Source organism: Pinus tabuliformis, chromosome 9, assembly GCF_031772625.1.
Source record: "Pinus tabuliformis cultivar Carrire ecotype Pingquan chromosome 9, CPIR1, whole genome shotgun sequence".
Taxonomy (NCBI): Eukaryota; Viridiplantae; Streptophyta; class Pinopsida; order Pinales; family Pinaceae; genus Pinus; species Pinus tabuliformis.
In genome coordinates this window covers 1,729,694,996-1,729,722,712 of record NC_142307.1, presented here as the reverse complement: position 1 = coordinate 1,729,722,712, position 27,717 = coordinate 1,729,694,996, and the positions used below count along the sequence as shown (strand labels likewise).

Here is a 27,717-nt window from a genome sequence, read left to right as displayed (position 1 = left end):
GATAATCTAGAGATAATGAGCGGTTCCATCCACAGTGCTTTAGAAGGACCACAATCCATGGAATATTCCACACTCTGAGGTTTCACCATTGCCATCGAGATGACTTCCGCAGCCATGTTGGAACCAAAAAAATATGATCTGATTGTATAGCAAGACAGTGTCCACGGGCTCTTCGTGTTGCACCATCTCCATCAAGAAAAGACAACCATGAAATGCCAATCTTCCATTCAGAGATTGAACTAGAGATTGGTTTGACTCCAAGTTAACAAGTGGGATAAAATCCTGGATAGGACTGTGGTCCCAGGATTTGCTGTGTCTAGAATATACTTGCTTCTCATTGAGAGGATTAAGTATATCAATCTCTTTCATGTTTGATTCCATCTGCCTAGGGTGATCTTGGGGGGGGGGGGCGGGTTGGGGGGGGGGGGGTTGGGGTTGATCTTTCAGACTATGTTGGCTTGCATTGGCTTCAATCCCACCTGCAACAAAAATAGCTTCAATGGCAGTCGTATGACCACCATCTGTATGGCCCTTTTACATCGTGGCTGTTGGTGCTATCTTGTTCACAGATCTCATTAACTCACTGTTTTGGTCTTACTAGATGTTAAGAAAGGAGCGTTGGTAGTTCTTTTTTGCTCAGCAGATGTTACTTAATCATCTAATGTTAACTGTGGAATATTAGTGCAGTAATTTGTGTGGGTGTATCTGATGTTGATGTGGATTTACCATATTTTGGTTGACTGTGTAGGATGGCAGCACTTGTTGAGACTACAGACGAGGATGCTACTCTTGCTGTGGCTCGGTTCACTGCAGAAATGGCATGGGCCAATGCAGGGCCTGAAGTAAGTAGCAATTCTTGCTGTCTGTATTTAAAACTAATTTATTTATGTCAAGTTCCTGTAAAAAATGCCATCAATTTAATTTGAATGTTGATACTGCTGTGCTGGGTTTCTGATGTTAGATACTGTAAGTGTTGACACTCTTTTGAAAATGATATTCATGATATGTCTTTGCAGTTGTAGTTTATTTTCTAGCAGTTCATGTGGCTATATTTGTTGAAGATTTGTATCCTTTGTTTAAATTTGTACCAATATATTTCTTAATTAATCTTTTCTCTAGTCAATTGCATGCTGATTGCCAACAACCGATCGTTGTTTTATGTTCATTGGAGACATATTCTTATATACAGCCGGCAATGATATATCAACTTCTATTATCAGAGGACATTGAGCTCACTGGAATTCCTCTTGTACTTTTCAATCTGTTTGAGCAGGTTGCAGAGCCTGAAGTGATACATTGCATTGAGGAAGCCCAATCCTATATGCTGGAAAGAAGATGGTCGGAGTTGGTATCTCTTTTACTCACTTCAGCTGACCTTATTTTTGCAAACTCAGCAGAGAAAGGTTTGTGAAACTAAGATTTCAATCCAAATGGTTCTCACCTTTGTTAAACGGACATTATGCACATCAATCCAAACGTCTGATTTTTAACAAACCGTAAAAAAATGCTATTTTTAATAAATTGTCATATATTAAGCGTATGGCTTATAGGTAAGAAATTATATCTTTCACTATGGGTGCTTTATCAAGGATTCCAACTTGTTCTTTTATTTTTCTAGCCTGGTTAGGTTATTAAAAATGTATGGACTAGTTCTTTTGTTTTATCTCCAACATAAGATATATCTATATATATATGTATATATATATATACATGTTGCAAATATTTTGATTAAAAGCATGATTGATTTTATTTTCATTTGTTTAGGCAATGTCCTTAGATGAGGGTTTGATAGGCTTCCCAGGCTCAATTAATACTTGTTAGGATTAGTTTCAGTTATTCAGATCATGGAGAAGCTCTGTTGTTATATACTATATAGAGCTAAGCTGTGTTGTTATATAGAGAGTGAACCTCACTGTTAAGATCCCAATGAAGTTTGGAATCTTATCATTGTGTATTTTGAATGGTACATTACTAAATTGTTCTTGTTCAGGTCATTGATTGCCATATGATTGCTGAATTAAGTTGTGTTGTTTTTTCTATAATTTGTCCAAAAATATTGTAATTTCATTATCTTGGTCTGTGATATGAGACGTGGCTATGTTATTTCAATGGTGGCATAGAGAAATTTCTTTAGTTCCTATGATGATTGGTTTGACAAAGAGCACACTGCAATATGCAAAGGAGGTGGCATTAACTTCTCCTGCATCTTCACATATGCCTTCTTTACCGTTGCTCAAAGGGGAAGTGTTGTCACATAATATGTACGTTGGAAAGGTGCAAGTAGTTAAGACAATATCGTTATATCTATATGTCATGGCTACTCAATGCAAATTTATCATAAACCAGGACCAGTTTCTTCTATTTTAATTTTTTAAAACAAAAAAACTTGTAAACAGTTATATTCTAGAAACTGAATTACAACGCTCTGTTTATGTACAAAAACATTCATAGAATTTTCCACGTTGACTTGCGCATTTATTTTTAAGAGAGAGCCTACTACCCTCTACATTATTGGAATTCTTAATATTAAACTAACTACAAAAAAACAAAATTAAAATTTTAGAGCCTTGCAGAGCCATAGTTGGATATTGACAAGGGTGTTGGATTATCACACTGCCTGTGAGATTTTGCTGAAGCATCTTGCATGCTCTAGATGCCACTGCCACTGCCATTGGGTTCATGAATGTGTTGCTGCAGTAGTTCGTGTTGTTTGTTGATGTTAGATATCTAATCCTCGGGATTCTTGTATTTTGTAAATATTCTTGAAAATATTAATTTCAGAGGAATACGAAGAGTCATTTGGACCTTTCGGAAGATGAAACCAAAGGTTGTTTCTCCAATGTATTTATGTATGTTCACATCAATAAATGATTTTTTAATGTGCAGAGTTAATCAACCTGACCGACAGTGTTATCAGAGGATTGTTTGCAAAAGTTTCTTTGCTTCAAAAGTATGGCTGTTCAGGGTTGCGGGTATAGTTGGTTTTGTGCTGTAAGCTGGATATGGAAGGCGACTTTGAAGCTGCTAAGATGTCAGAGTGCCAGTTCTGACATATGCTCCATGCACCCTGGAATTTTCCATCTCTTGGAAGTCATTTCAATCTAGCTGTTGTTTACTTCGACATTCGATTCAGACATCGGAGCTTGATTAAGGAGTTAGCGGTTTTGGTTTTTCAAGGATTGAAAATATGCAGAATGGTGGAATGACTCTAGTAGCTTAAATAGAGGAATGCAAATTGAGGTTGCTATTGGATCAATGGGCCAAGCTTTTGGAATCTAGAATGGGTTTGTCAGGCCATGGCATTAGTGTTATGAATAACACCATCCTCTGGGATCACCTTTGAATGCCAGATTCCAATGTGTATGGCGTGTAGAGCAGTAGCACCAGCTTGGCAGAGATTAAATATTGCTGGATGAATTCACCCACAGGGACGATGTCTCCTGGGTGAGAAATTATGTGAAATTCTAATGAGTTCGCAACACAGCAGGAAAATCACTGAACAAAACTGAAAATCACTGAACAAAACTATTGGATTATGTCCAATTCTCTGTTCTGCAGTTGCAGTAGCTGTAATAATAATAATAATAATAACAACAACATTGACAACAACAACAACAAAAACAACAATAATAATGCCGCTGGGAACATGGATGCGTTTTGCTATGGTGATGGCAATGAAGGGAAGATTTTGTTTTGACTGGATATGCTTCCTTGTGGCCCTTTCACTAGGCTCCTTGATCCTTGCAACACCTTACCACCTGATTTGATGGACCTTGAGCTGGAAGAATTTTCAGCTTCCAAAAAAGTATCAATTCCGCTTGTGCAGCTTCCTGGCCCGCTTAAGGCCCCTGCAACTTTTCGGTCATCAAATATCCTAACATTCCACAGTAATATGAACAAGTTGGACATGCCTTATACAAGCCGAAGCCCTAAATCGATTGTTGTCTAACAACAATAGTCTGAAGGGAGCCCCTCTAGTGCACCTATCTTTTGTTCCCCACATGGATCACTTCTCTTATATATGAACACCTCTTTGGCTCTGGCTATCATTCTTCATGGCAGTCTCACAATTACTGATGCATTTGCGCTCCCCTGGGCAACGTCACACACTGTCCAAGGCAAGGAGGAGGTCCATTGCCTTCTCTAAGGCATGCCAAATCATCTCCAAGTCAAAGAACTCAAGATGCCCTTCTCAAAACACAATTTCAAGCATTATTTATTCATTAAAGAGTGGCTGACTTCACTTGGGGCAGCCATTGGGGGCAAAAGAGGCAACGTGGCACTTACTTTGAGCAAGGTAAAGGTTAAATCAAGTGAAGGTGACTCCAATGGACCAAGACACAAGCTAAGAAGTCAAGTCTAATATCATTAAAACAAGCTAGGAAGTCAAGTCTAATATCATTAAAACAAGCAAGCATTGGACCAAGATCAAAGAAAGCATTAAATCAACGTTGCCCTTCTTCTCGCTCTTCTCGGCCTCCGTTAGAATCTCGGCCTATTCTTGTAGGTTTGCAACTCTTTTCTATACAACAGAAACCCTAGATCAATTTTGCTTCATGAATAGTCTCCTCCTTGAGGGAGACTCTTCTCTCTCTTACTCGGCCTCCTTTAGCGAAGACTTCACCCAAACAAGATCACCTTAACGTGACTGCAATCTTTCAATCTCCTTTTAACAACTTTGGGTCTGCAACCTTCGCACGTGTGAGGGTAAACTAGCCCAAAAACATTCCACAACAATGACTCTATCCTTCGCTATCCTTCCTTCCTTTGCTGACTTTGAGGCTCCTTCTAGGATGATTTGCGCACTTGAGAATCTCAGACTTGCTTCACTGAATTGATGTCCTCCAAATGAGGCCGAGCACTGCTATATATAGTGGTTGGTTCATGACAATTACGCTGACATGATCACAAGGGTAGGCCGACTTCATCTTTCTTGAATCATCCTTTTGTTGTAGGCCGACTTGAGTAAGGGCTAGTGACAAGATCTTGGAGGGTGACTTACAAAACAAATTTGACCTTTTACAATGTGTAACATGCCTTCAATACATGACAATGACTCTTTAGACTTTTATGACTAGATGACAAAAATCCCTAAGAGCTCACAATGGGAGCCTTAACTAAAAATAAAATCTCTTGCTCATGAAACCCATGATGCAAGCATAACAATAATTTTATTTTTCTTCTTTACATCTTTTACATAAAATCTCAATTACATGTCATTATGAAGACTAAATCTAGTTACACTTTTCAACATGAAGAAGAGAGGGGAAGAGAGCTTGGAGAAGAGAGGAGAAACAGAGGAGAAGAGAGCTTGGAGAAGAGAGACTTGAGGAGAGCTTGGAGGAGTGAAGAAGGAGGAGCTAGGAGCAGTGAAGGAGGAGGAGCTTGGAGGAGTAAAGAAGGGCTTCCATCTACAAGAGCTAAAGAGGTAAGTGCAAACCCCAAACTCCCTCATTTTTTTGTCATTGTTTTTTGTATTTTTCTCCTCCCTCTCTTACTCTTTCCCATTCTTTCTTCTTGCTCATTTAATTGCAGGTTGTCCACCACCTATATTCATATTCCAAGATGGTGTTCTTTTGGCTTCTATGTATTATTCCACTTTTGGTTTTCATGATGGCAAGGAAGGGTAGGAATAGAAGGGAAGAAGAACAAGAGGATAGTGGTCCCCATATGAGTGACCCAATGTATGATGAGGAGGAAGGGTTTGAAGAGGAAGGGGATGAACCTGAAGAGAACATTGAAACACTAGAGGGAAAAGCTGCATTAATACCCTTGTGGAACTATGTGACCAAACTTGAAGTGGGAAAAGGTGGTGGAAGTTACAAGTTTTTGTGCCCTCATGGTTGTCATGGAGGAAAACCATATGGTGGTTAATATACCCGTGTGAGGAGGCATCTTTATGGGGTGTTGGACAGTGATGAGGATAAGGGTGTCGTGAAGAATACAAATTTGCCCAAACGTTTCAACTGAACAAAGAAGAAAATACATCCAAATAAAGGAGGCCGCACAACAAAAAAGCAAGAAACAAAAAACTCAGTCTGAATCAAGTGCAACCTCTAGATTTGGTAGCTCATCTCCTCATGGTACTTCTGCAACCTTTGGAGGTAGAACAATAGGGGATTTCTTGAATGTTGCTTGGAGGGATGATGTGGATGGAAAGATAGTCCGATTCTTTGTGCTTGCGGTGTACCATTTAGTGTGCTTCGCTCTCCTATTGGCATTATATGGTTAAGGCCATCAATGAAGCCCCAAAAGGATACAAGAGCCCCAACTATGAGAAAGCTAGAACAATGTTATTAGAAAGAGAAAAAGCAAATGTTCAAAGAGCTTTGACACATTTTACAAATGAGTGGGTGGATTGTGGGGTATCCATTGTATTAGATGGGTGGACAAATATTAGAAACCAACATTTGATAAATGTTCTTGGTGTTTTTGCTAGTGGTGTAGTATTTATTACATGTCATGACTCCACCTCCATCAGGTCAACTTCCCAAAACATTGCAGATCTCCTATTGCAATCAATCAAAGATGTTTGTCCTAATAATGTGGTTCAAGTGATCACTGATAATGCAACAAATTGTAAGGCATCAGGAAAAGTTATTGAGCATACTCATCCACACATCTTTTGGTTTGGGTGCTTGGTGCACACATTGAACCTTTTGACGCATGATATTGTGAAGCATAAAGAATGTGGATGAATTAATGAGCTTTATAATAGAGGGAAGCAACTCATTAAATTTATTATAGGGCATACACAAGTAGACTACTTTTATGGCACTTACTCCAAGTTGCAGTTGCTTAAAGTTGCAAAAACAAGATTTGCAAGTTATAACCTCACCTTTAGGCAGCTAGTGAAGGTGAGACAAGTTTTAACTAATATGGTGACCTCTGAATCATGGGAGGAAATTATTAGAGAATCTAGGGCAAAGTAGTGTTGTGATGATTCTCCGAGACTTGATAACAATTTGTGAAGTCTTTTTACTTTTCTTGTTAGCTTATTCTTCTTCTTCTTCTTATTAGTGCATATGTGTGTGCTTCATCAAACTGCTATCAAAACAAAATAACAAGAACACAAAATTTTGCTCTCTACCAAGGACAAACCCTCTCCACTCTTGAGAGGAAAACCCTTTGTAAGATTCCTCTTATGGAAGCTTCTTATTTTAACAACTACCAAACACTAGACCTTTGACTAGGATATCTTCCAAGCATAAGTCAAATCCTTCCTCTTTCTGCATTGTCATTTCTGGCACATCTTCCGACACTTCTTCAGGCACTTTCGACACTTTGTCTTCCAGCACTTCCTCTTCCAATAGAGTCTTTTTCACCTTAGAGAGATGGGCTCCTTCACTAGGCTTGTGATCCTTTGGAGGCTTGATCTCTTACCCAGACAAAAGACTGTTTAGCTTGTTGTCATATCCCTGCTGCACTTCGCATGTGTGAATGTCTCTAGCCCTAGAAACAGTCCTCTTCTTCCTTGGTTTCCTTTGTTTGTGAGGGTATCTCCTTCGCTCTAGAGGGAGGCCTTGTAGACCTTAAATTCCAACCCAAACAGTGATGATACTTGAGCTGTTCTTCTTTGCTGCTATGGCCGCAGTCAAACCTTCATTCCTCCACACGTGTGACTGTTTGAACCCTATAGACAGTCCCCTTGACCTTCTCTGTCCTTCCTCCTTGCTCTGCTGCCCTAACAAACCCTTTACCTTGGCTTTTCGTCGTCCTTCTTATCTCCTCTTGCGTGCGGATTTCAGAGTGTAGTGTGTGTCCAAATGAGGAGTGGACAACCTCTATAAATAGAGGTCTATCCCTCCTATTCAAGCCGACATGACTTTCATTTAGGCCGACTTGACAGATTGTTTTTTAATTCACTTTTAATCATTGTTTTGCTACTTGGAGACTTCGTTGATGCTAGGAGAGGATTTGACCATGCTTGTAGGTGTTCCCAGACCTTGTATGTTGACTTACATGATGTAACATGCCCTTAAAGGATCTTATCATAATTAAATTTTGACTTTGACTCTCTAGAAGCACTTCAAAATGTGCTTGACCTATTTTCAATGAGTAAGAAACTCATTGACAAATAATAGAAAAATAAATTCTCTTTTCTAGAATAAGTACAAATATCAAAATTACATTTATGAAGACCTAGCCTAGTTACATTTCCTTCAACACTCCCTCTTAACTAGGGAGGTATTCATACAACATTACAAGGTGTTTGGCAATTTTCAATCTCGAAGAATTCACATAAGAGAAATCGGATTTGCTATCCATCTGTTATGGCATCATATTCATCAACATTGTCAGAGTGTAAGGCCTTGACTAACAACTCCATCTCTTTACGAGACCATGAGCTACAATGCTGGCGAGACCAATGATTTATAGACACCTTTATCATTGTCTCTCAGGGTACATACCCACCTAGGTGTTCTCTGAGTATGACCTTTTAGGACTATTCTTATCTTGGGTTCCCAACCCTCAAAGAATATCGGTCCTCTTGCCTACTCTTGTCTTGGATGCCCCACACATCCTCAAAGAGTATTGGATGCCAGATGATTACCTAATCCTCCCATTCTTTTTTCCCAAGTGAAGACAAGAATGTTGTGTCTATCTTGTGTCTACATGTCCATTCATGGCCTTCATCTAGAATTACGGTTGTTAGTCCTGGTCTAGTGCATGACCCATGAAATGAAAAAACACAATTGTCACTCCTTTGTAATCAGGGGTGATAAAAAACTCCCTCTTGATCAGGGACCTGCCAGAGCTCCCTCTTAACTGGAGACTCTTTCCTTCGTCAACAAATTCTTCTTCGTGGGTCCTCCAGCTGCTTGATCTCCTTTCTTTCTTGATGTCAGGAAGTCTTTGTTCGAACTTCTTCTAGGTAGGGAACCATCCATTGATCACTTTCCTTCTCGGTATGTCATGTCATTGCTTCGTGGAATGTGACTATCAATTTTTCTTGTCATCTTGGCTACTCCTTTGTCATCTTGTCCATGCTTCTGAATACTTTTCTCATGGATGCTTCGATGTACTTGCTAGGTTACATGTTTTGACCTAGTAGCCCATCATGACTTCATCCTGATATTGCTTCTTCTTTTGTTGGATGGCTTCTTCATCATGACATCTCTGTAGAGTAGACTTAGTTATCTGCACTTTTTGTGTCTCCAAGGCCTTCATAGGTGTCAAGGGTCCTTTTTCCTTTATCAAAGTTGTCCTGCCTTCTTTTGAGAGATATCTTCAAGGCATTTTGTCAGATAGTGATTCTTGGTGATCACGGTGTTCTTCACATGCTTGATCTCTTTCTTCATTTGTTTCTTCTTAGATAGATAGGTCAACCATTTGATGCTTCTTGTGAGAGCATTCCTTCATTGCCTGCTTTCTGGACTTGTCAGCATTTCTTCTTGCTTCTTAGTCAGCAATCTTATGCTCCTTATGTGAGCATATTTTTTGGTTGACCTTCATCGCATTATGGTACATACCTTCGAGCATGTTCTTGGTGAAAGAGATTCTTTCATGCTTGATCATGTTATAGAACTATACCCATGACTTTAATAATATACAAGTGATAACATGACTTTAAGCTTTGATGCATACATACCTCATCTTGATTCTCCTTTGATCATCCTTTGGTGTGGTCCTTCTTGCTTCATCTTAAGCTTGCCTGCATATCATTCTTTTCTTGAAACCTATGAATGGAATTCCCAATGAGACATCTGCTTTGGTCCATGAACCTTCTTTTGAAGATTCCATTAAAGGATCTTAAAGATCCTTGCCTTGCAAATGTTTCCTTTCTTTTGATGATGTAGCTCTTCTAAGATTCTTATCGTGATCAATTTTTCATTCATCATACTAGGTATGCTTCTTCTATATGAATACCTTGAGCTATATCTTCCATGCTCCTATATTCTAGAAGATATTTCTACTTATGCATTTTTGTTCTTATCATAAATGCTACATCTACATGAGTGTCTAGAACTCTATGTACATCATGCTGCTAGATTCTAGAGGGTGATTCATGCAATTTAATTTATTCCTACATGCTCCTATTCTACTCAAAACATTGAAAGAAGTCTAGAAGTAAAGAGTTTGACCTAGTCATAGTAGAGATCCAAAGGATCTTCCTTCTTTTGCTTCTTTCCTTCTTCTTTCATCTCTTGAGTTATGTGAGCTTCTTCCCTCTTCCATTTGTTGTTTTCCTTTTTAAGCTTAGGACAATCCCTTTTGTAGTGTCCATATTCTTGGCATCCAAAACATTGGATCTTGGACATGTCTTTGTTGTTTGTTCTTCGTGGACCAAACTTGCCAAATTTACCCTTTCTTTTGGCCATGGTAGCAAATGCTTGCTCCTTTGATCCCACATCTTCTTTTGCCTTAAGTTTGGTTTCCTTTGTCCTGCATAGAGACCACATTTCACTGAGAGTGGTTGCTTCCTTCTTGGCATAAATGCTAGATGTGAAGTTTCCCCACTCCTCAGGTAGAGCATTGAGTACAACAATTGTCATTTCTCTGTCAGACATGACTTCCCCAAGCTCTTGAAGTTGATCTCTCATTTCAAAGATTTTCATGAAGTAGGGAGCTATTCCTTCCTTTGTTATCTTCATCTTGTATAATTCATTCCTCAAAGATATTACTTCTTCGGTGGTGGATACTGAGAATAGCTCTACTAGCTTATCATAAATTTCTTTCGATGTCTCAAACTTGGAGACATAGGGAATGAGAGAGTCTTTGATTGATTCTATCAGAATCCTTTGAGCTCTTGTCTCATCCTTATTGTACTTGGCTAAGGCTTGAGTCTACTCCTTAGCAGGGATAGTGATATTCCCTTTGACAAGTTCTAGGAGTTCATTCTCCTTGAGAAGTAGATCAGTGCTCTTCTTCCATGCAAGAAAGTTATTGGTCCCTACCAATTTATTGCTTTCCTTGCAAAAAGACATTGATATATATTCAGGAGGGAACATGTACTTACGTGATAGATTTTGAGATGTAATGGAATTGCTTCCTCCTTGAAGGCTTGGTGGTTTGTCTTCCCTGGATCTTGATGCTCTTCAAGTTGCCTTCTTCAAGTGGACTTGCTTAATGATGAGATTTGCTTGATGACTTGTAGCTTGATGTAGGTCCTGCTCCAATCTGCTTTTCTTTGTAGGTGCCTTTATGTAAGGCTCTTCTTCTAGCTTTGTAGACCTTCTTGATGAATGATGGATTGTAGACCCTTCTTGTCCTTGAAGTGATTGAGACTTCTTGGCTTGATGCTTCAACTTTGTAGATGCTTTCCCTTGATGAGTGTTCTTGAGTTTCCCTATCCTTGATGTGTCACCTTAGCTTCGATACCATGTTAGAGAATCTAGGGCAAGTAGTATTGTGATGATTCTCTGAGACTTGATAACAATTTGTGAAGTCTTTTTACTTTTCTTGTTAGCTTATTCTTCTTCTTCTTGTTAGTGCATATGTGTGTCCTTCATCAAACCACTATCAAAACAAAATAACAAAAACACAAAATTTGGCTCTCTGCTAGGGATAAACCCTCTCCACTCTTGAGAGGAAAACCCTTTGTAAGATTTCTCTTATTGAAGCTTCTTATTTGAACAACTGCCAAACCCTAGACCTTTGACTAGGATATCCTCCAAGCATAAGTCAAATCCTTCCTCTTTCTGCACTGTCACTTCCGGCACATCTTCCGACACTGTCTTCCAACACTTCGTCTTCCAATAGAGTCTTTTTCACCTTAGAGAGATGGGCTCCTTCACTAGGCTTGTGAGCCTTTGGAGGCTTGATCTCTTACCCAAACAAAAGACTGTTTAGCTTGCTGTCATATCCTTGCTGCACCTCACACGTGTGATTGTTTCTAGCCCTAGAAACAATCCTCTTCTTCCTCGGCTTCCTTCATTTGTGAGGGTATCTCCTTCGCTCTAGAGGGAGGCATTATAGACCTTAAATTCCAACCCAAACAGTGATGATACTTGCGTTGTTCTTTTCTGCTGCTATGGCCGCAGTCAAACCTTCATTCCTTCGCACGTGTGACTGTTTGAACCCTAACAGACCATTTACCTTGGCTTTTTGTTGTCCTTCTTATCTCCTCTTGCTTGGGGATTTCAGAGTGTAGTGTGTGTCCAAATGAGGAGTGTACAACCTCTATAAATAGAGGTATGTCCCTCCTATTCAAGCCGACATGACTGTCATTTAGGCCGACTTGACAAATTGTTCTTTAATTCACTTTTAATCATTATTTTGTTGCTTGGAGACTTCGTTGATGCTAGGAGAGAATTTGACCATGCTTGTAGGTGTTCCCATGACCTTGTATGTTGACTTACATGATGTAACATGCCCTCAAAGGGTCTTATCATAATTACATTTGACTTTGACTCTCTAGAAGCACTTAAAAATGTGCTTGACCTATTTTCAATGAGCAAGAAACTCATTGACAAATAATACAAAAATAAATTCTCTTTTCTTGAATAAGTACAAATATCAAAATTACATTTATGAAGACCTAGCCTAGTTACATTTCCTTCAACAAAAATTTACATTGATAGAGATGGTGCTAATGTAGCCAAGGACACTATTCTTGACATGTTCTTTTGGTCACAAATTAAATATGCTTTGCAATTCACTAAACCGATTTATTGCATGATCATGTTTGCAGATTCAGATCGGCCAATAATTGGGGAGGTGTATGAGCAAATGGATAGCATGTTGGGGCAGATTAAAGACATTGTTGAGCCTAGAGATATCACCTTGTACAATTATATTCGTGCAGAGGTGGAAAAACGATGGCATATGCTAAATGTTCCATTGCATGCCTTAACATATTTCTGACACCTAAATACTACTATCATCCATCATGACTTTCAACACCAACACCTTGGGGGGGGGGGAGCAACAGAAAACCACAACTAGATCCAGAGGTTCTACCTAGTTATATGAGAGCATTGGATAAATTAGCCCCCGATGAGGAGGAGGCTGCCATGGTACGGAAACAATTAAACAACTATACACTTAGCATTGGTCCATTTGGGAGTATGCATGCAAGTAGAGATCAAGTGACTTTTTCTTCTCTTGAGTGGTGGAACATGCATGGAGTTGCAACTCCACTTCTACAAACTTTGGCATTGTGGGTGCTATCACAGGTAGTAAACACTTCTTCTGCAGAGAAGTGTTGGAGGTCTTATTCTTTCATCCACAATGTTGAAAGGAACAGGTTAAATTTAGACCGGACAGAGAGCTTGGTTTATGTGCACTACAACTTGCTATTGTTGTCCCATTACTGTGATGATGCAAAGACTAATAAGTACCTTAAGGTTTGGGACAAAAATCCATAGGAGCCCAATTTGGATGATGGAGTGTTGCGATTAGAGCAATCAGAGGATGCTCTTACCCAGGATGATGATGATCGAGTTGAGATGCCACCCCCATTTGGTCCCTTAGTTCTCAGGTTCCATTCTTCAGCACCAACAACACGGTCTTCATCTTCATCAGTTTCATTGCCACAACTTCCACAACCACCATCTTCTTCATTGCCACCACGTGGAGGCCCAATGCCGCGTACTATTCGTGGTGCAAGGAGGAGATATTAGTAGTTATATTCACAATTTACCACTTTTGTCATAGATTAGACTTGTAGGCTTTTTGTGAATTTGAACTTTTTTGTCTTACTCTTCCTAGTTCAATGTGTACTTGAGTCTTGGTGGTGGCCAAGTGGCCTATTTTGTAAACATTATTATTTGAATTTTGAGCATGATTAATGTTGACAGTTGCTCACTTGCTAGATAAGTTACTTGAATGTTTGATGATTTTATCTTCTAAATGTTTTATGTTTTATAATATGCTTAAAAATTTGATGTATGTTTGTAATTGCTAGAATCTAGATGGTTGATGCTCAAATAATTAATCATTGATGTACAATGGAATCATGGATGCCATATCTATCTTGATTTATGTAAAAATATGCATGTTTTCATGTCTTCAACAACTAATTTGGTATTGGGAATGTTTTTTTTTAATATAAATGAAAAATAAGTATATATATATATATATATAGTAAATGCTTCTGAGACACTTTACTTCCTAGATTTTTGGGAAATGACGCTTCCACGTCCTCGCTTCGTGAAACGCTGATTTGGACGTCAAAAGTCAAAAAAATTAAGGAACATTGAGCATCTTAAGGAGATTGTTGGGTCTCGTAAGGCCTCCTAATTTTCTTCCAAGTCAATTCAAGCCATCTTTTAAGGGAATGTTGCACACATAAGCCAAATTATCCTGCCTTGCACTCCCCAAGGCAACGTCCCACACTGTCCAAGGCAAGTAGTCTTAAATTTCTAATACTAGCCAAATTTATTTTCTCACGACAATTTAATATATCCCCAATTTATTATTTATTTACCCAAATAATAATTGAATCATTGAAAAATAAAATCCCTGGTATCTTAAACTTCTAGAATTAAAAATATGTAGTGGAAATAAACTAGAGAGATTAATCACATCGCAAAAATTAATTAATTCACAAACAATTCTCCATCATTTCATTATTTGGAAAATCTGGGTTTTTTGACCCACAGAGATACAAGGAAAAATACAATCCGGAACTTACAACTCTGCTCCCTCAGAATGAATTCGGCCCTGGTCAATCGACATCAAGGAAATCTGCCTCCAAATGAAATCGCTCTGAAGAAATCGACCTTTAGCAATTATATCTACACCCTCCAACGATTCGATTTGTGTCCTGCAACTAATGCACAGTGGAAAAATCCTAACACTCCAACAACTTGGTCTCCTCCAAACAAACTCGATCTCCTTTTGCCAACTTGGCCCTGCAATCTCCTCCAACTCAACCCTCTTGGATTCGCTCTAACCCACTCACACTTCTTCCTTCTCTATGCACTGGCCATTGAGCCACTTGCATTCCAGAGAAAATCGCTTTCTCTCATGATGACTCATATGTTCCCACAATTCGGTGCTAGTTCAGTTCGGTGTTACCACAGTGAGGTCTCTATGTAATGACAGTGTTGAAATCTCGGTGCAACAAAGTGACAAGAAATCAGAGTTAACACAGTGACATGGATCATGGTATGCAAACACAGTGAAAGGAGGATGACTTGATGGAGGTAGTCTTGAGTCTAAGTTGTAAGGGTCTTGGTCGTCTCATCTTGAATCTATTGAAGGAAGAATTTTGATTGGGTTTTCCCCTAGAGGGGTTTTTCCCTGGTAGTGTGCCTACATCTTGTGTTCTCTTTTATTTGTTGCTTGGCATTAGTCTTGATGATAAGAAAAGATAATTCAAAAGAACTAATAATAATAATGAAAAACATCACAAGATAATGTCATAATAAGAGAAATCGTTTAACTGCCGTCTCTATGGATTTCTCTAACAATTTCCCTATAAGAAGAAGATGATTACATTCTGGGACATAATAATGAAGTCAGAATTGATAATACCTTCATTAGAAGACTTTAAAGATATTTCTAAACTGATTCTTCAAGAGAATTAAAAATCAATATCAAAGAAGTGGAAAGAGATTGAAGAAATATCCAATAAAAGCGAAGAACTTTCTCATTTAAAAGATCATAGATAGAAACTATTTGTACTAGTCAAGAATTGTAAAGCTACGAAGTACAAATTAGAACGAGAAAATGAAGCTCTTGAGAAGAAACTCAGTGGTCCTTCTTTGAATTTTGCTTTGTTAAAGAGACCATGAAGCAATTTTCCTTAGCATGCAAGAGTTCCTAAAAGTTAGAACGACTTCCTAAAATTTAGGTCAAATTCCTATAAGTTAGGACAGTTCATGAAGTAGTTTGACTAATATGTAGGAGTTGAAGGCTCAATTTGTTGTCTTCTAGTGCGAGTTATTTTTGGAAAAAGACAAACGAGTGAGTCTCAAGTTCTAAATTGAGGCAAGATGAGTTGCATGAGTTAGTTAACTCATCAATCACTAGTTTGAGTTCCAAAAATAGAATTTGCCAGAATTAGCTGATTCGAATTGCTTATAAGGAGATCAAAAGACACAATTGTATTCATTGTTTTGTGAGCACGAGTTGGTCAAACAAGGCAGTAGAGAGCACAAGTTTGTGTGTGTGTGAGCTTGTGAGAGGACAAGTGTGCAAGCGAAGCTTGTGCACAGATTGGTAGAGGCTATTTTCCCTTGGGAATTGCGCGAGGAATTTGGAGGTAATTCCTAGTTAATAGGAGGAGCCTATGCACATAGATTGAGGTGGAATGTGCGCAAAGAATAAGGGAAGCAGATCAGGGGTCTTGCAAGGAGTGTTTCAGCTTAGTTCAAGCAGAGAAAGCCAAATTGATTTATATTGAAACAAGTTGTATTGTAAGAGATTTGTTGCTCTTTTTTTTTATCGATAAAGTGTTGAGAAATCTAGGGCAGAGAAATTAAGTGTTTTCTCTTCTATTAGTAACTGCTTGTGAGTGCTTTTTACTTATTTAGATTAGGATCTTCTTTTACTTAGGTTATTAGTGTTCTTCTTCATCAAACAACAACAAATGCATAAATCACAAAGAGACAAGGGACACGAAATATAGGCTATCAGCCAGGGCCAAAACCTCTCACTCTTGAGAGGAAAACCCGAACAAATTCTTCTTCTTATAGAGATTCCAATTGACGAATACCAAGACCAAGACCCTTGACCTATTTGCCTCTCCAAGACCAAGACACAAGTCCTCTTTCACTGCTTCTCTTCCGAGCCCAAGTCAACACTAGTCAAGCTTCTGCTCCTTCCTTCTTTTCGGCTACCCTTCAACTTCGGCTTCCTAGTCCTTCATTAGTTTCGGCCTCCTAGAATTAGGCCTTCTTTGCATAGGGACTCTTTCTAGCTTGCCTCGGCTTCCTCTTAGACTTGTTCTTCTTCCAATTCAGCTATCTAAGAGGACTGTAATTCCTCTCGACCTTACTGCAACAGATGACCTCCTTCTACGCATATGTGACAGCAGAATTACCCTAAAACAGATCCAAGAAAATGAAGCTAAGAGCTTCGCTTTTCTTCCTTCTCCCCTCGCTGATAATTAAGCTCCCTTCGCACTGTTTTACTTCAGACTTGACCGAATTACTGTTCTGCAATTTCTCTCTGAAATGGGATCTGAACTGGGCTATTTATAGTTGTTTGCCCATGTATATAAGCCGACATGACATCAAGCTGAGCCGACATGTCAGTTGGAGAGATGATTAATTCCATTTGAAGCCGACTTGAAGAGGGATGCCTTGTGCTACTTGACATTTCTATTGACTCATACATAAGTGTAATATGCCCAAGAAGGGTCCTTCATATATGACATAGACTCAAATTGAATTTATGACCAATCCTATGGACTCACAATGGGTGTCATACTAAAAATAAAATTCCTAAAATTCCTTACTCATGAGACAAGTATTACATTAATATTTTTATTTTTCTTCTTTTCATTAATTCCATAAAAACATAATTACACATGTCATTATGAAGACCGAACCTAGTTACTTTTCAACATAAAGTTCTCAAACAAGCAGAGGGTTTTCTCAGTTGGGTTCCATAGAAATTTATGTGTCTTGATTATTGTGTGACTGTGTTTATTTCTGTTCCTATTCCGCTGCAAAATAAGTAAAGAAATTATGTGTCTATATGAAAAGAAACTAGTTATCAGATTGTTCATATTAGCAGTTGCAGAATTGCATAGATTTTCTACATTATACTAATTATTATTTCTAAATACTATATAATGATTATTATATATATATATATTATTGTAATTTTATCGATGGGGTCTTGGATAGACGGTGATTGGGTGCTCTTTTAAGGCACTCCTTGATGTCATGTCACCAGTTCAATTCCCCACCCTGATCAGGGTGATATATTGGACATGATAAAGATGTAGTCCTGCCAAGCTTACAATTTTTTTTATATATATTATTGGAATTTCAATAAAGTTACATGCTGAGACTACTCATGGGGTTCGAATTGGTGACCATCATGTAATGAATGCATTAACAGTACACCTATTTACCAACTGTTCTACACCCCATGGATGCACACACATATATAAGTTAATATTTAAAAATTATATATTTCTAATTCTTGTATAGAATTTAGATGTTTAAAATTTAATTTATTTTTTATTTTTGACAAATTATTAAAAACATTTATATTGTTTGTACTTGCCTTTCCCTGCAGCATCTGGATTCTAGCTTTTCAAAATTCTGTTGGATCCGTACATGAATTCTGGTAACTTTAGTGAAGTGTTTAGGAGAGAAATGGGCAAAACATGCATTCAACAGGTTTGGGTAAAATACCTTTTGCACATGAATGTGTCCAGGCAGGTGAGATTGGATTTCTGTTGGAATTGCCTTATTAGGTCCACTGCCACACATAATGTGCATTTGGTCTCATGGAGCATTTCCCTTTTTTTGCCTCACAAATGGGTGCCCAAATGGTTTTGTTACCTTTTCAATACAGGCTCTGCAATGTATTGCATGCGGGGGTACTCAATCCACAAAGGGTAGTGGTGGTATGTGGCATATTCTATGAAGTAAGTCATCCACAAAGGGTAGCACCAGCTAGCAGTCAGGTCCCGTTTAGAAGAAGTCCCTTGATTTGCATCTTTCCCAATAACATAAATTAACCTTTTTCCTATTGGCACATTGACCCAACCTTTCAGCTCCCAGTTCCCCATTTATTAAGCATACCATCTATAAATCTCCCTATCTAGAGGCATTTTTCATAGAAGAAAAGGTCACTGCTCTTTTCTTCATTTTCTCCGAACTAGTTTTTGGTATTTCATGGTTGCAGGTGTCTGTATCAGTGTTGTAGGAGTCTGCTATTGTCCTTTTTTATGGGAAATTATATATCTCTCTTCACTCCACTTCACCATTTCTGCCTGAGCTATATCCCTTGGAGAAATCTGCATTTCTTCTATTCCCTGTCTTTTATGACCATACGTACAGTCCTTTCCAGGTGAGTAAGGCACCTTATGGCTTTTTCATCTACAATGGTTTGATTTGGTTCTATTCCTTTTTGGCCAATATCTATAGTCAAACATCTTTTAAGTTTTTTGTTTCCAGGCTGCTTTCTGTTTATCTTGCTGTTTGAATGCCATGCATTTTAATTGTTGCTTAAATATGTTTGTAATCCTGGTGTCTTGAAAGACTTGTTTCATGGCCTTCCACAGGTCCTGAGCTCACAATGAATTATTTGCAATAAAAGTGCACTATGAAACTGACTCACTGAGATTAACAATTCGCAAGACATGACCTTTTTGAAAAAGGACTTATATGGTGACTGTGTCTTGTATTATGTTGTGTTCTAATCTATTGAGCTTATTTCATATTTTAGAAAATTGTATCATACATACTGGTAGTTATTTCCAACTCTAGTTTTGAAATTGCTGTAAGAATATGTGCAATTTTCCCACATATGCCATATGCATTTGAGAACTCATTTCCTCTCAATCTTCCTTCTAGGGAGATGTATGTTGTATATTTGTTAATAATGACCAGCTGGTATTGTAAGCTCTGACTAACGATCACAGAGAAGAAGCATGGGTACTTGTTGGAATTATATTATACAAATTAAAATATGTTTTTAAGCTAGTAGTTAGTGGAGTTCAAATAGCTAAAATAATGAGAGATGTGATGTTCAAATAATTACGCTATATGTTCCTTACATCATGCAGATCTCGAGTGTATTTTCACAGTCATCTGTAACCTTGTGACAAAAGCGGGAAGTCCAGATGAAGCTCTGGCCATGGCAGATCAGATAGTCACAAAAGTTACTCAACAACCTAGTGATAAACCTGCTTTGCGCTTGAGAATGTAAATATTTTGAATTTCATTTTTTTTGTGGTACTAATTACTGATTCAGGCTCCCATGAATTTGAAAATTTCTTTGTTTTCTGTTGACATTTCAGACTCTTCAATCTGTACAACATGCTTGAGAATCCATATAGCAAATTCTTGGTTTACGAGAGAGCTCTTAAGTTGGCAGCTAATGGGAAAGTTGCAGATCTTATCATTCCTTCTTTCAAAAAGATGGATGCATTCCTGAAAGAATGGAACATCCGTAAAAATAATCAGCGAGAACTTTTTCTGGCTATTTCCAACATCTTGAAAGACAATAAAGGGTATTTTAAATTATTGGATATATTCTAAAGACGGTTCTAGAAAGTTTGTGGTTTGTTTACTGCAATTTTGTTTAGGTTAACAATTTACACAATGCATTATGCAGTTCAGCAAAGGATTCTTACTCTTTTCTTCTGAAGTACTTAGCAACCTTTGATGGGGAGGATGCTTATACGATCAGTGAAGCAAAAGAAGAAGCTGTGAGGGCCATAATAGAATTTGTCAAAGCACCAGATATGTTCCAGGTTTGCATATCATCCACCTTAGTTTGCATGTTGGGGCAGAGCATATCTGAGATCTAAATTGTTTTGAATGTTAAAAAACTGAAAGTTCTATGCAGAAATTTAAAAATTCTTTGCAAAAACTTGAAAGTTCTATGCAAAAAATTGAATGTACTTTGTAGAAAGCTTAATGTACTTTGCAAAAAATTGAATGTGCTTTGTAGAAAACTGAATGTTCTATGTTGTTACAATTACTTAGAATGCATATTTCTTCTTCAAAACTTGTCAGATCAACAATTGTAGATAGAACTTAAATTTAAGGATCATATGAAGATAGTCAAACACAAATATAAGACACTGAAAGTTAGGTCCAATGACCAGGGCAAAACCCACAAGGGAAAATCCAAATGATTATTCTTCTATTAGATTTCTTCAATTGTTCAGCAGAATACATAGAGAGAGAGAGAGAATGAGAATGAATAAAGTTACCAATGTCTGATCAACTTGCAGCTGAAGTGTTCTTGCTCTTGGCTTGAAGATCTCCTTCTCTTGATCAGACCTTGTGCTTTACACTTGTTCCAACTCTTCCCTTGCTCTTACTCTTCACTTGCTCTCAACTTATCTTGCACACATTCAACACTAGCTCTCCTTTACAATGAACATGTTACTCTCAACTCTCACTTGCTCTTGCTTAAATAGATGAGAAAGGAGAGGAGTTACAAAATGAATTCATGTCTTGAGCCATTAATAGGAGAATCGAATTCCATGAGGGAGGAGTTACTTGACGAGACATGTAACTCATTCCAAGAATAAACAGAGATGTACATTTGTTTTTACGAGTTACAATTCGAATTAGGGAGAGAGAGAGTTACACTTAGACATGAGAGAATATTTAGTGAGAGTTGCAATTTGAATTGAATGAAAGAGTTACAAGTGCATTTAATGAGGAGTTACACTTTTGCCATACATTGAATTAGTGAGGAAGAGTTACATTCTCATAAGTGTGAAGTTACTATTTTATTCCAAGAGAGAGGTTCGATTTGCCAAGTAAGAGATTCTCAATTTAATTTACTTGTTCAATGAGAGAATTTGTTTTTATTAAAGGTGAATGACTTTACATTATTTTATAAATAATAGTATCATAATAAAAATAATACTAGTATGGATAAAAATATTAATTCTTGTATTGTATAATAATGTTTGATTTGCTTTTAAAGTGGATTCCATATGTCGTGATCATCCTTGACCATTTAGACACGACTTCCTATTTTTGGAAAGTCACTTCCAAATTGAGATGTGACTTACTATTTTTGGAAAGTCATATTAGAATTGTCAGAAATTGAATTTTATTAGAGGTGGTTCAAATAGAACTGAAAGATATGATTTTTTCTAGGAGAAATTCATCCCTGAGTTGCCATATTTTAACACTGAAATGAATGATTCCGTTGCCAGAAATATAAGTCAATTAGGGTACTTAGAATCTTGAAGTATATATTTTCCCATTTCTTTTCTTTTCCTTTGCATATGCATACCCCATGCAGATAGTTGCTTGTAAAGAACATCTAGTGTCTTCATCTTGGGATTTTCTTTTGCTGTTTATACTTTATTCCCATCTTTCAAATTGCACATGTGTGCCATCTGCAGATAGTTTCTTGCAAATTGCTTAGTGGCAAAATTTTGTTCCTTACAATTTCAATTAGAATGAACTACAGTTTGTTATTGGAGAAGCATCACATGGAAATCCTGCGGCACGCGACGTGCATGACAAGACGGCTGGGGCGGTTGGCTTTCGCACCCCCAGCCGTGTTCGAATCCTGCGGCGGCTCTCTCTGCCCCTTGCTTCGGCGATTTGTAACGGCTATGCCGTATTCTGCTGGCTTCGGCCATATCCTGCTGGCTTCGGCCGTAAATCTCTGCTGGCTTCGGCCATATCGATTGTAAATATCTGTAGGCTTCGGCCATATGAGGATTTCTCTCTGAAAAAAAAATGTTGTGCATTACATTTTAAACTTGGGTGGTCATAATTGTTGGAAACACTGAGAGGGGGGCGAATTAATATTTCTTTCAATTGCTGTATTATGCCAGTTAAGATTTTATCACAAGTTAAACCAGAACACAAAAAGTAGAACAAGAAAATAATTTTATCAATGAAGACCGTGAGGACTCCAATCATTTTTACAAAAATTCAGGCTCCAACATGTACAAAATCTCAAACTTCTTCGAGGCTTCAACCTTGAATGAAGACTCCAATCCTCACAACAAATCCAAACACCAACTTGGTCAAAATGAGGACTTCAATCCTCCTCGGCTTCAACCTTTCCATATAAAATTAAAAATAAACTTCTTCAAGATGTCTTTTAAAAGGGATTTCCAAAACTAGTTCCAAATACATTTCAAAAGAGGTCTTCAAGATCTTCTCCATGCCTGCTCGAAGAAAACTAATCCAAAGCCAACTCATAGACTGATCAAAGTTTGCAGATAAATTGATCCAAGGCCTACTCATAAATTGATCCAAGGTCTGCTCATAAACAAGGTCAAAACTTAGGTACGAAATACCTCTTCACCTCTAGACCAAAACTGTGACAGAAGGCCGAATCTTCTTGCCTCAGGATCAAAATTCCAGGCCATAGAGGGGCCAAAATATCACAGGGCGAACCACAGTACTGTCACAGAGGGGTCCAAAAATTGCAATGTTCCACCAAGGTTCTGGGACGAGGGGGCGAGGGGGCGCGGGAGCAGCCTATGCAAAAGCTCCCTACCATTTTTTAGGAAACGTGGGGGAGCGTCAGGGTCTTAAAAATTTATAAATATAAAATACAATTTATTAATTGAGTCCACTATGACAATTTGGTTTGATTTGAAAAGATGCAAAGCATGATCATTGATATGAATATCATTTGACATTATCCAAATTTATAATATCATATAAAATAATAAATTTAAAATTCTAATTTATAATCATACATCAATGATCATACATTATGATTAAAGTTTAAAGTTTAACTGATTTTCAACTGATATTATTAATATATGAATAGCCTATTTGGCAATGCTTCCATAGGACTAGCCCATAGGTCTGATATACCTTCACAATTCTGTTTTAGATACTGCTAACCTAGAGAAGAAGTTTAAAAGAAATCATTTTTGGAACTTGGACTAAACGGAACCTTGATGCTTTTTCCACAGGTAAAGACCAGTCACCATAGACCTAATATAGTAATAGGCTGACTGTCTATTGTTTATTCAGTTCCCAGGTAACCATTGCGACAGCCATAACCTTGTGCCATAGATTTTTCCTTCGGCAATCTCATGCAAAAAATGATAGACACGTAAGTGGAAGTTACTTTCTTCTTTTCATGTTGTTAGATTGCTTAGTTAGTTTCCATTTTACAGATCCTGTTGGTTTCTTTCTTTGAGCGAATGTATATTTTGAACCCTTTAAGTTCTCATGGGATCAAAATTAGATGTCAGGGCAGAATTTTGAGAAATCATATAGGAAAGTAGTTAGGTGGCTGGTGGAATATTAACATTCTGTATTTTAATCAGGTCTTACTATATCAACAATATTATATTTCAGTTAGGTCTCATCAACACAACGCATGGTAGTCAAGGAGGCAGTCTTTTAAGTTTTTACAAGTTGGATTTTTCACCCATACTTGTGGTTAATTGGTTCCTGGAAACAAAATAGTCAGATCCACTTCTTAGAACATGTGACAGTAGGCTTTTTTCCTAAACCTACTATCACCATGAACGGGGAGAGCCCATATTGAACCGATTCAAGGTCTTGGTTTTCCTAGCTTGCACTTTCAACAAATTGTATTAATTCACTGACTTTTTTTAGGTAATTTACCTTTTGTATACAATTCCTAATAAAATCAATAATGATATAGGCACTGTTTATTAAATATACTATGCAATTTAATTTGAGATCTTGCTAACTTGGTGGCAAAAGAAGCCATTTTTGGGGACGTGGACTTAAACTGCCTGTCTTTCCATAGATCTAACCCATTGGACTGATATAGCTTAACAATCCTATTTCAGATCTTGCTGACCTAGTGTAAAAAATATTTAAATAAGTCATTTTTGGCACTTCGACTCAACCTGAGAGGCTTGTTAATTACCAAACTAGTTCTTGACATAAAACTTTAAGTTACTGCAGCGAAGTTCTAGAGCGAGGGAATATATTAAATTATTTTTTTGTTTCATGGATTCCATCGTGGAATTGCAAAGGGTCATGACTCATTACAATATATACACATTGAGAAGCTGCATTCAACTCACACTCTTCAGCACAATCATGACTCAAGTTTGGTTGACACCGCTCTGAGACAGACGCTGTGATGATTGTCCAAAAGCATTCTTACGCAGTTACGCAGGCGGCAGTGGCAAAAGCTCATGAAATGAACTGTTACTAACCTGTTAAGCTGTAGCAGTCCGCTCCTCGCACGCAGGCTGCTCGCACGATGCTTGAAGGGAGGTGCTGCTCGCACGATGCTCGATGGGAGCTGTCAGCTGCTGCTTGTAGGACGCTCGACCAGAGGGAGGGAGGAGTTCTGGAATGATGAATCCGAACAATGAAATCCAACGCTGTGAGTGGAGTGCTCAGCGAACTTGCAAAGGCTATGAGTGTGTTGTTCATGGTTCAGGGTGCCAGTTTTATAACATGAAACAATGATTTTCCAAAACCCTAAACATTAATTAACTCTTAATTAAAGATTAAGTTCAGCGTTTAGTTAATTAAAATGGTTTTTAATGCATTAAAGGTGTGCCACGTCCCCCCTCGTCCCCCCACGTCCCCTCTCGCCCCCCCTCGTCCCCTCTCGTCCCCCCACGCCCCCCACGTCCCCCTTTTCGGAAACGCCCCCTCAGGGAAGGGAAACGTTTCCCTGGCATGTCCCCCTGAGTTTCCTCCATTTTGGGAGCGTGGGGAAACGTCCCCTACTCGTCCCCAAGTCCCCGGAGTGCGGGGGAGTGAGGAAACTAGACCCCTAGGGGGGCGAGTCCCCGTGGAACACTGAAAGATTGCAGACTTCAGGTGGCCGAAATACCACAGGCTGAACCACAGTACTGTCACAGTGGGGTCAAAAAATTGCAAACTTCAGGTGGCCGAAATACAACAGGTTGAATCGCATACTGTCATAGTGGGGTCCGAAAATTGCAGACTTCAAGTGGCCAAAATTACCTCAGGCCAAAACACAGGTTGGAATTTAGGCCAAGTTTGTTCTTCAAAAGTGGTCTTTTTCTGCTCCAAAGACTAATCAATAGTTGCTAATAAGCTAAGTCACATGACACGTCCCTCAAGGTCACGTGTCTTGTATTTCACATGTTGGACATGAAATACGACCTAAAACTTGTCCAGAACGGTTTTTATCGTGTCCTCCAATTGCAACACGCGTTTTCGAAGTGGTGAAAATGTTCCCTAAAGTTTTTGCCCCTTAGGACACGTGTCCCACAAAAAGTCACTCATAAAGCCCCTGCATGGTGCGTTTTTTGGTTTTTCCGGTCATTTTTCACTGTTGAAGCTCGCTGGAGTCATTTTTGTGTTGGAACTTGGTCATTATTTGCTTGTTGGAGTCGTTGTGTTGTGTTGGAAGTTCCTTCATCGATTCCCAACTGTCAACTTCACATCAACTTGGGTCTTGGATAATAGCGTTCATGGTTTGGAGCTCGTGGTTTGGGGCTTAACTTTCTTGTTTTTGAGTGTGTGGGGGCTAGGTCAACATTTTCTCCCACACCTATATAATTTGTATCAATGTATTCAAGAGCCTTTTCAGGTGTACTCTGCCATTCGCGATTTTTAACTTTTGAAATAGCTTTCTTCAAGGTCACTATAGCTCGATTCATTTGCTTGTTCTCTAAATATCCACCGTTTCCACAAGCATTTCCCATATTTTGAAATTTGGTTTTCCTCCTTTTTCTAAAATATGTTCAAGAATGACTCTATGACCTGCTTTTTCAGTCATTCCTTTTGTGATATAGGCATCAATTAGTACATTGGGCACTCTGATACCATAACTTAGGCCATCGATTTCCCACTCTTCAAAACATTTTTCGATTCCCTGCATATCACCAAGTTTGACCAATGAAGAAAGCATGCATATATAACCATTGTATTGTTTTAATTGCAAATTTCAATGGCTACAGAGAGTTGACTTAAATATATAGGGCTCTACCTAGTTGAGTATGTCTTGCAATTGCCCATATTTTCGAAGATGTGCAACTTGAGTAAGTCAGATTCATATACTAGTCAACAAGAGAGCTAGAACTACCGAGAAAGAAAATATTAGCATCTGATGTCATATGTGCAATACACAGAATGTCCCTGTTGAGATCCTTGATTTGGTTCTCAGTCTGTTTAATAAGTTAATAACATGAAGATTCAAGAATGAACATTGAACTGTGAGCAATGAACATCATTGATGTAGTAAATTAATAAACTAATACTATATTTCAGTAACTTAATATGGATTAGGAACTATATATATATATATATAGAGAGAGAGAGAGAGAGAGAGAGAGAGAGAGATAAAACGTGTCCCTCGTGTTTTGTTTCCAGGGTCGCTGTGTCTCATGTCAAATACTCATATTTATGTGTCCTCCGTGTCTTGTGTCCTCGTGTCATGTGACTTAGCTAATAACCATAACCCAAAAGACAGAAAAGGCAAACCCCAATAACTGCTTCTTCAATTAGCCTCAAGTTTCATGAGCTATGAACCTTCTTCTTTTTCCACATGTCTGAATACTCCTCATGCTTGCTTGACTAAGATGGTGGTTGAATGGAGGAGGAATGACTTGTATATATGCTAGTTCAACCTCATAAAACTAAACCGACACGTCTATCGGGGGAGGGGCCGACATGTTCCTGAGTACGCTGACTTGACAAAGGTTGAAATAAGTGTTTTTTTTTTTGGCTTAAAAAATCAATTTGTCTTCAACGAGGAGGAGTTGGGATGCATGCATGTACTTGTTGGAAAGGGCTTAAAGTCCTCTTTAAGCCTAGGTAATTTTCTTCTTCATTTGGATAGACTTTGACATCATTAACATTTAACTTCTCCAACAATAATTTAGCGAGCGATTATGATGAATTACAATGTAGCCAACGTTTTCTGGTAGATTGCCTAAATGAATCAAGAAATTGTAAAATATTCTCTGAAAAGAAGCATTGCTAGGATCTAAATTGTTTTGAAATTTGTGATTCCATTGCAAGGAATATAATCAACTAGGGTCATTATAATCTTGAAGTACTTATTTTTCTATTTCTTTTCTTTTGATTTAGACATTCATACTTCATGTAGATAGTTTCTTGTAAAGAACATTGGTCAATCAGGGTCAGAATCAGAAAGTTTTCATTTGCATTTTTTTTCACATCTTTCTAGTTGCACATCTGCAACATGCATAGATTCTCACAAACT

The 27,717-nt window shown here is 38.1% G+C and overlaps 1 protein-coding gene and 1 pseudogene across 2 annotated transcripts in view; both read left to right on the top strand.

The window, feature by feature from the left end:
* Positions 1-27,717, top strand: part of LOC149155625 (uncharacterized) — a 98,232-nt gene that overhangs the window by 13,375 nt on the left and 57,140 nt on the right. For both annotated transcript variants that reach the window (XM_089445834.1, XM_089445835.1), the window contains 5 exons: positions 749-842; positions 1,274-1,403; positions 19,640-19,778; positions 19,874-20,086; positions 20,191-20,329. In XM_089445834.1, coding sequence (XP_089301960.1) covers positions 750-842; positions 1,274-1,403; positions 19,640-19,778; positions 19,874-20,086; positions 20,191-20,329 — 714 coding nt within the window. In that variant the 5' untranslated portion in view covers position 749. The remainder of the gene's footprint in view (positions 1-748; positions 843-1,273; positions 1,404-19,639; positions 19,779-19,873; positions 20,087-20,190; positions 20,330-27,717) is intronic.
* LOC149155626 (uncharacterized) lies at positions 3,503-4,147 on the top strand (annotated as a pseudogene).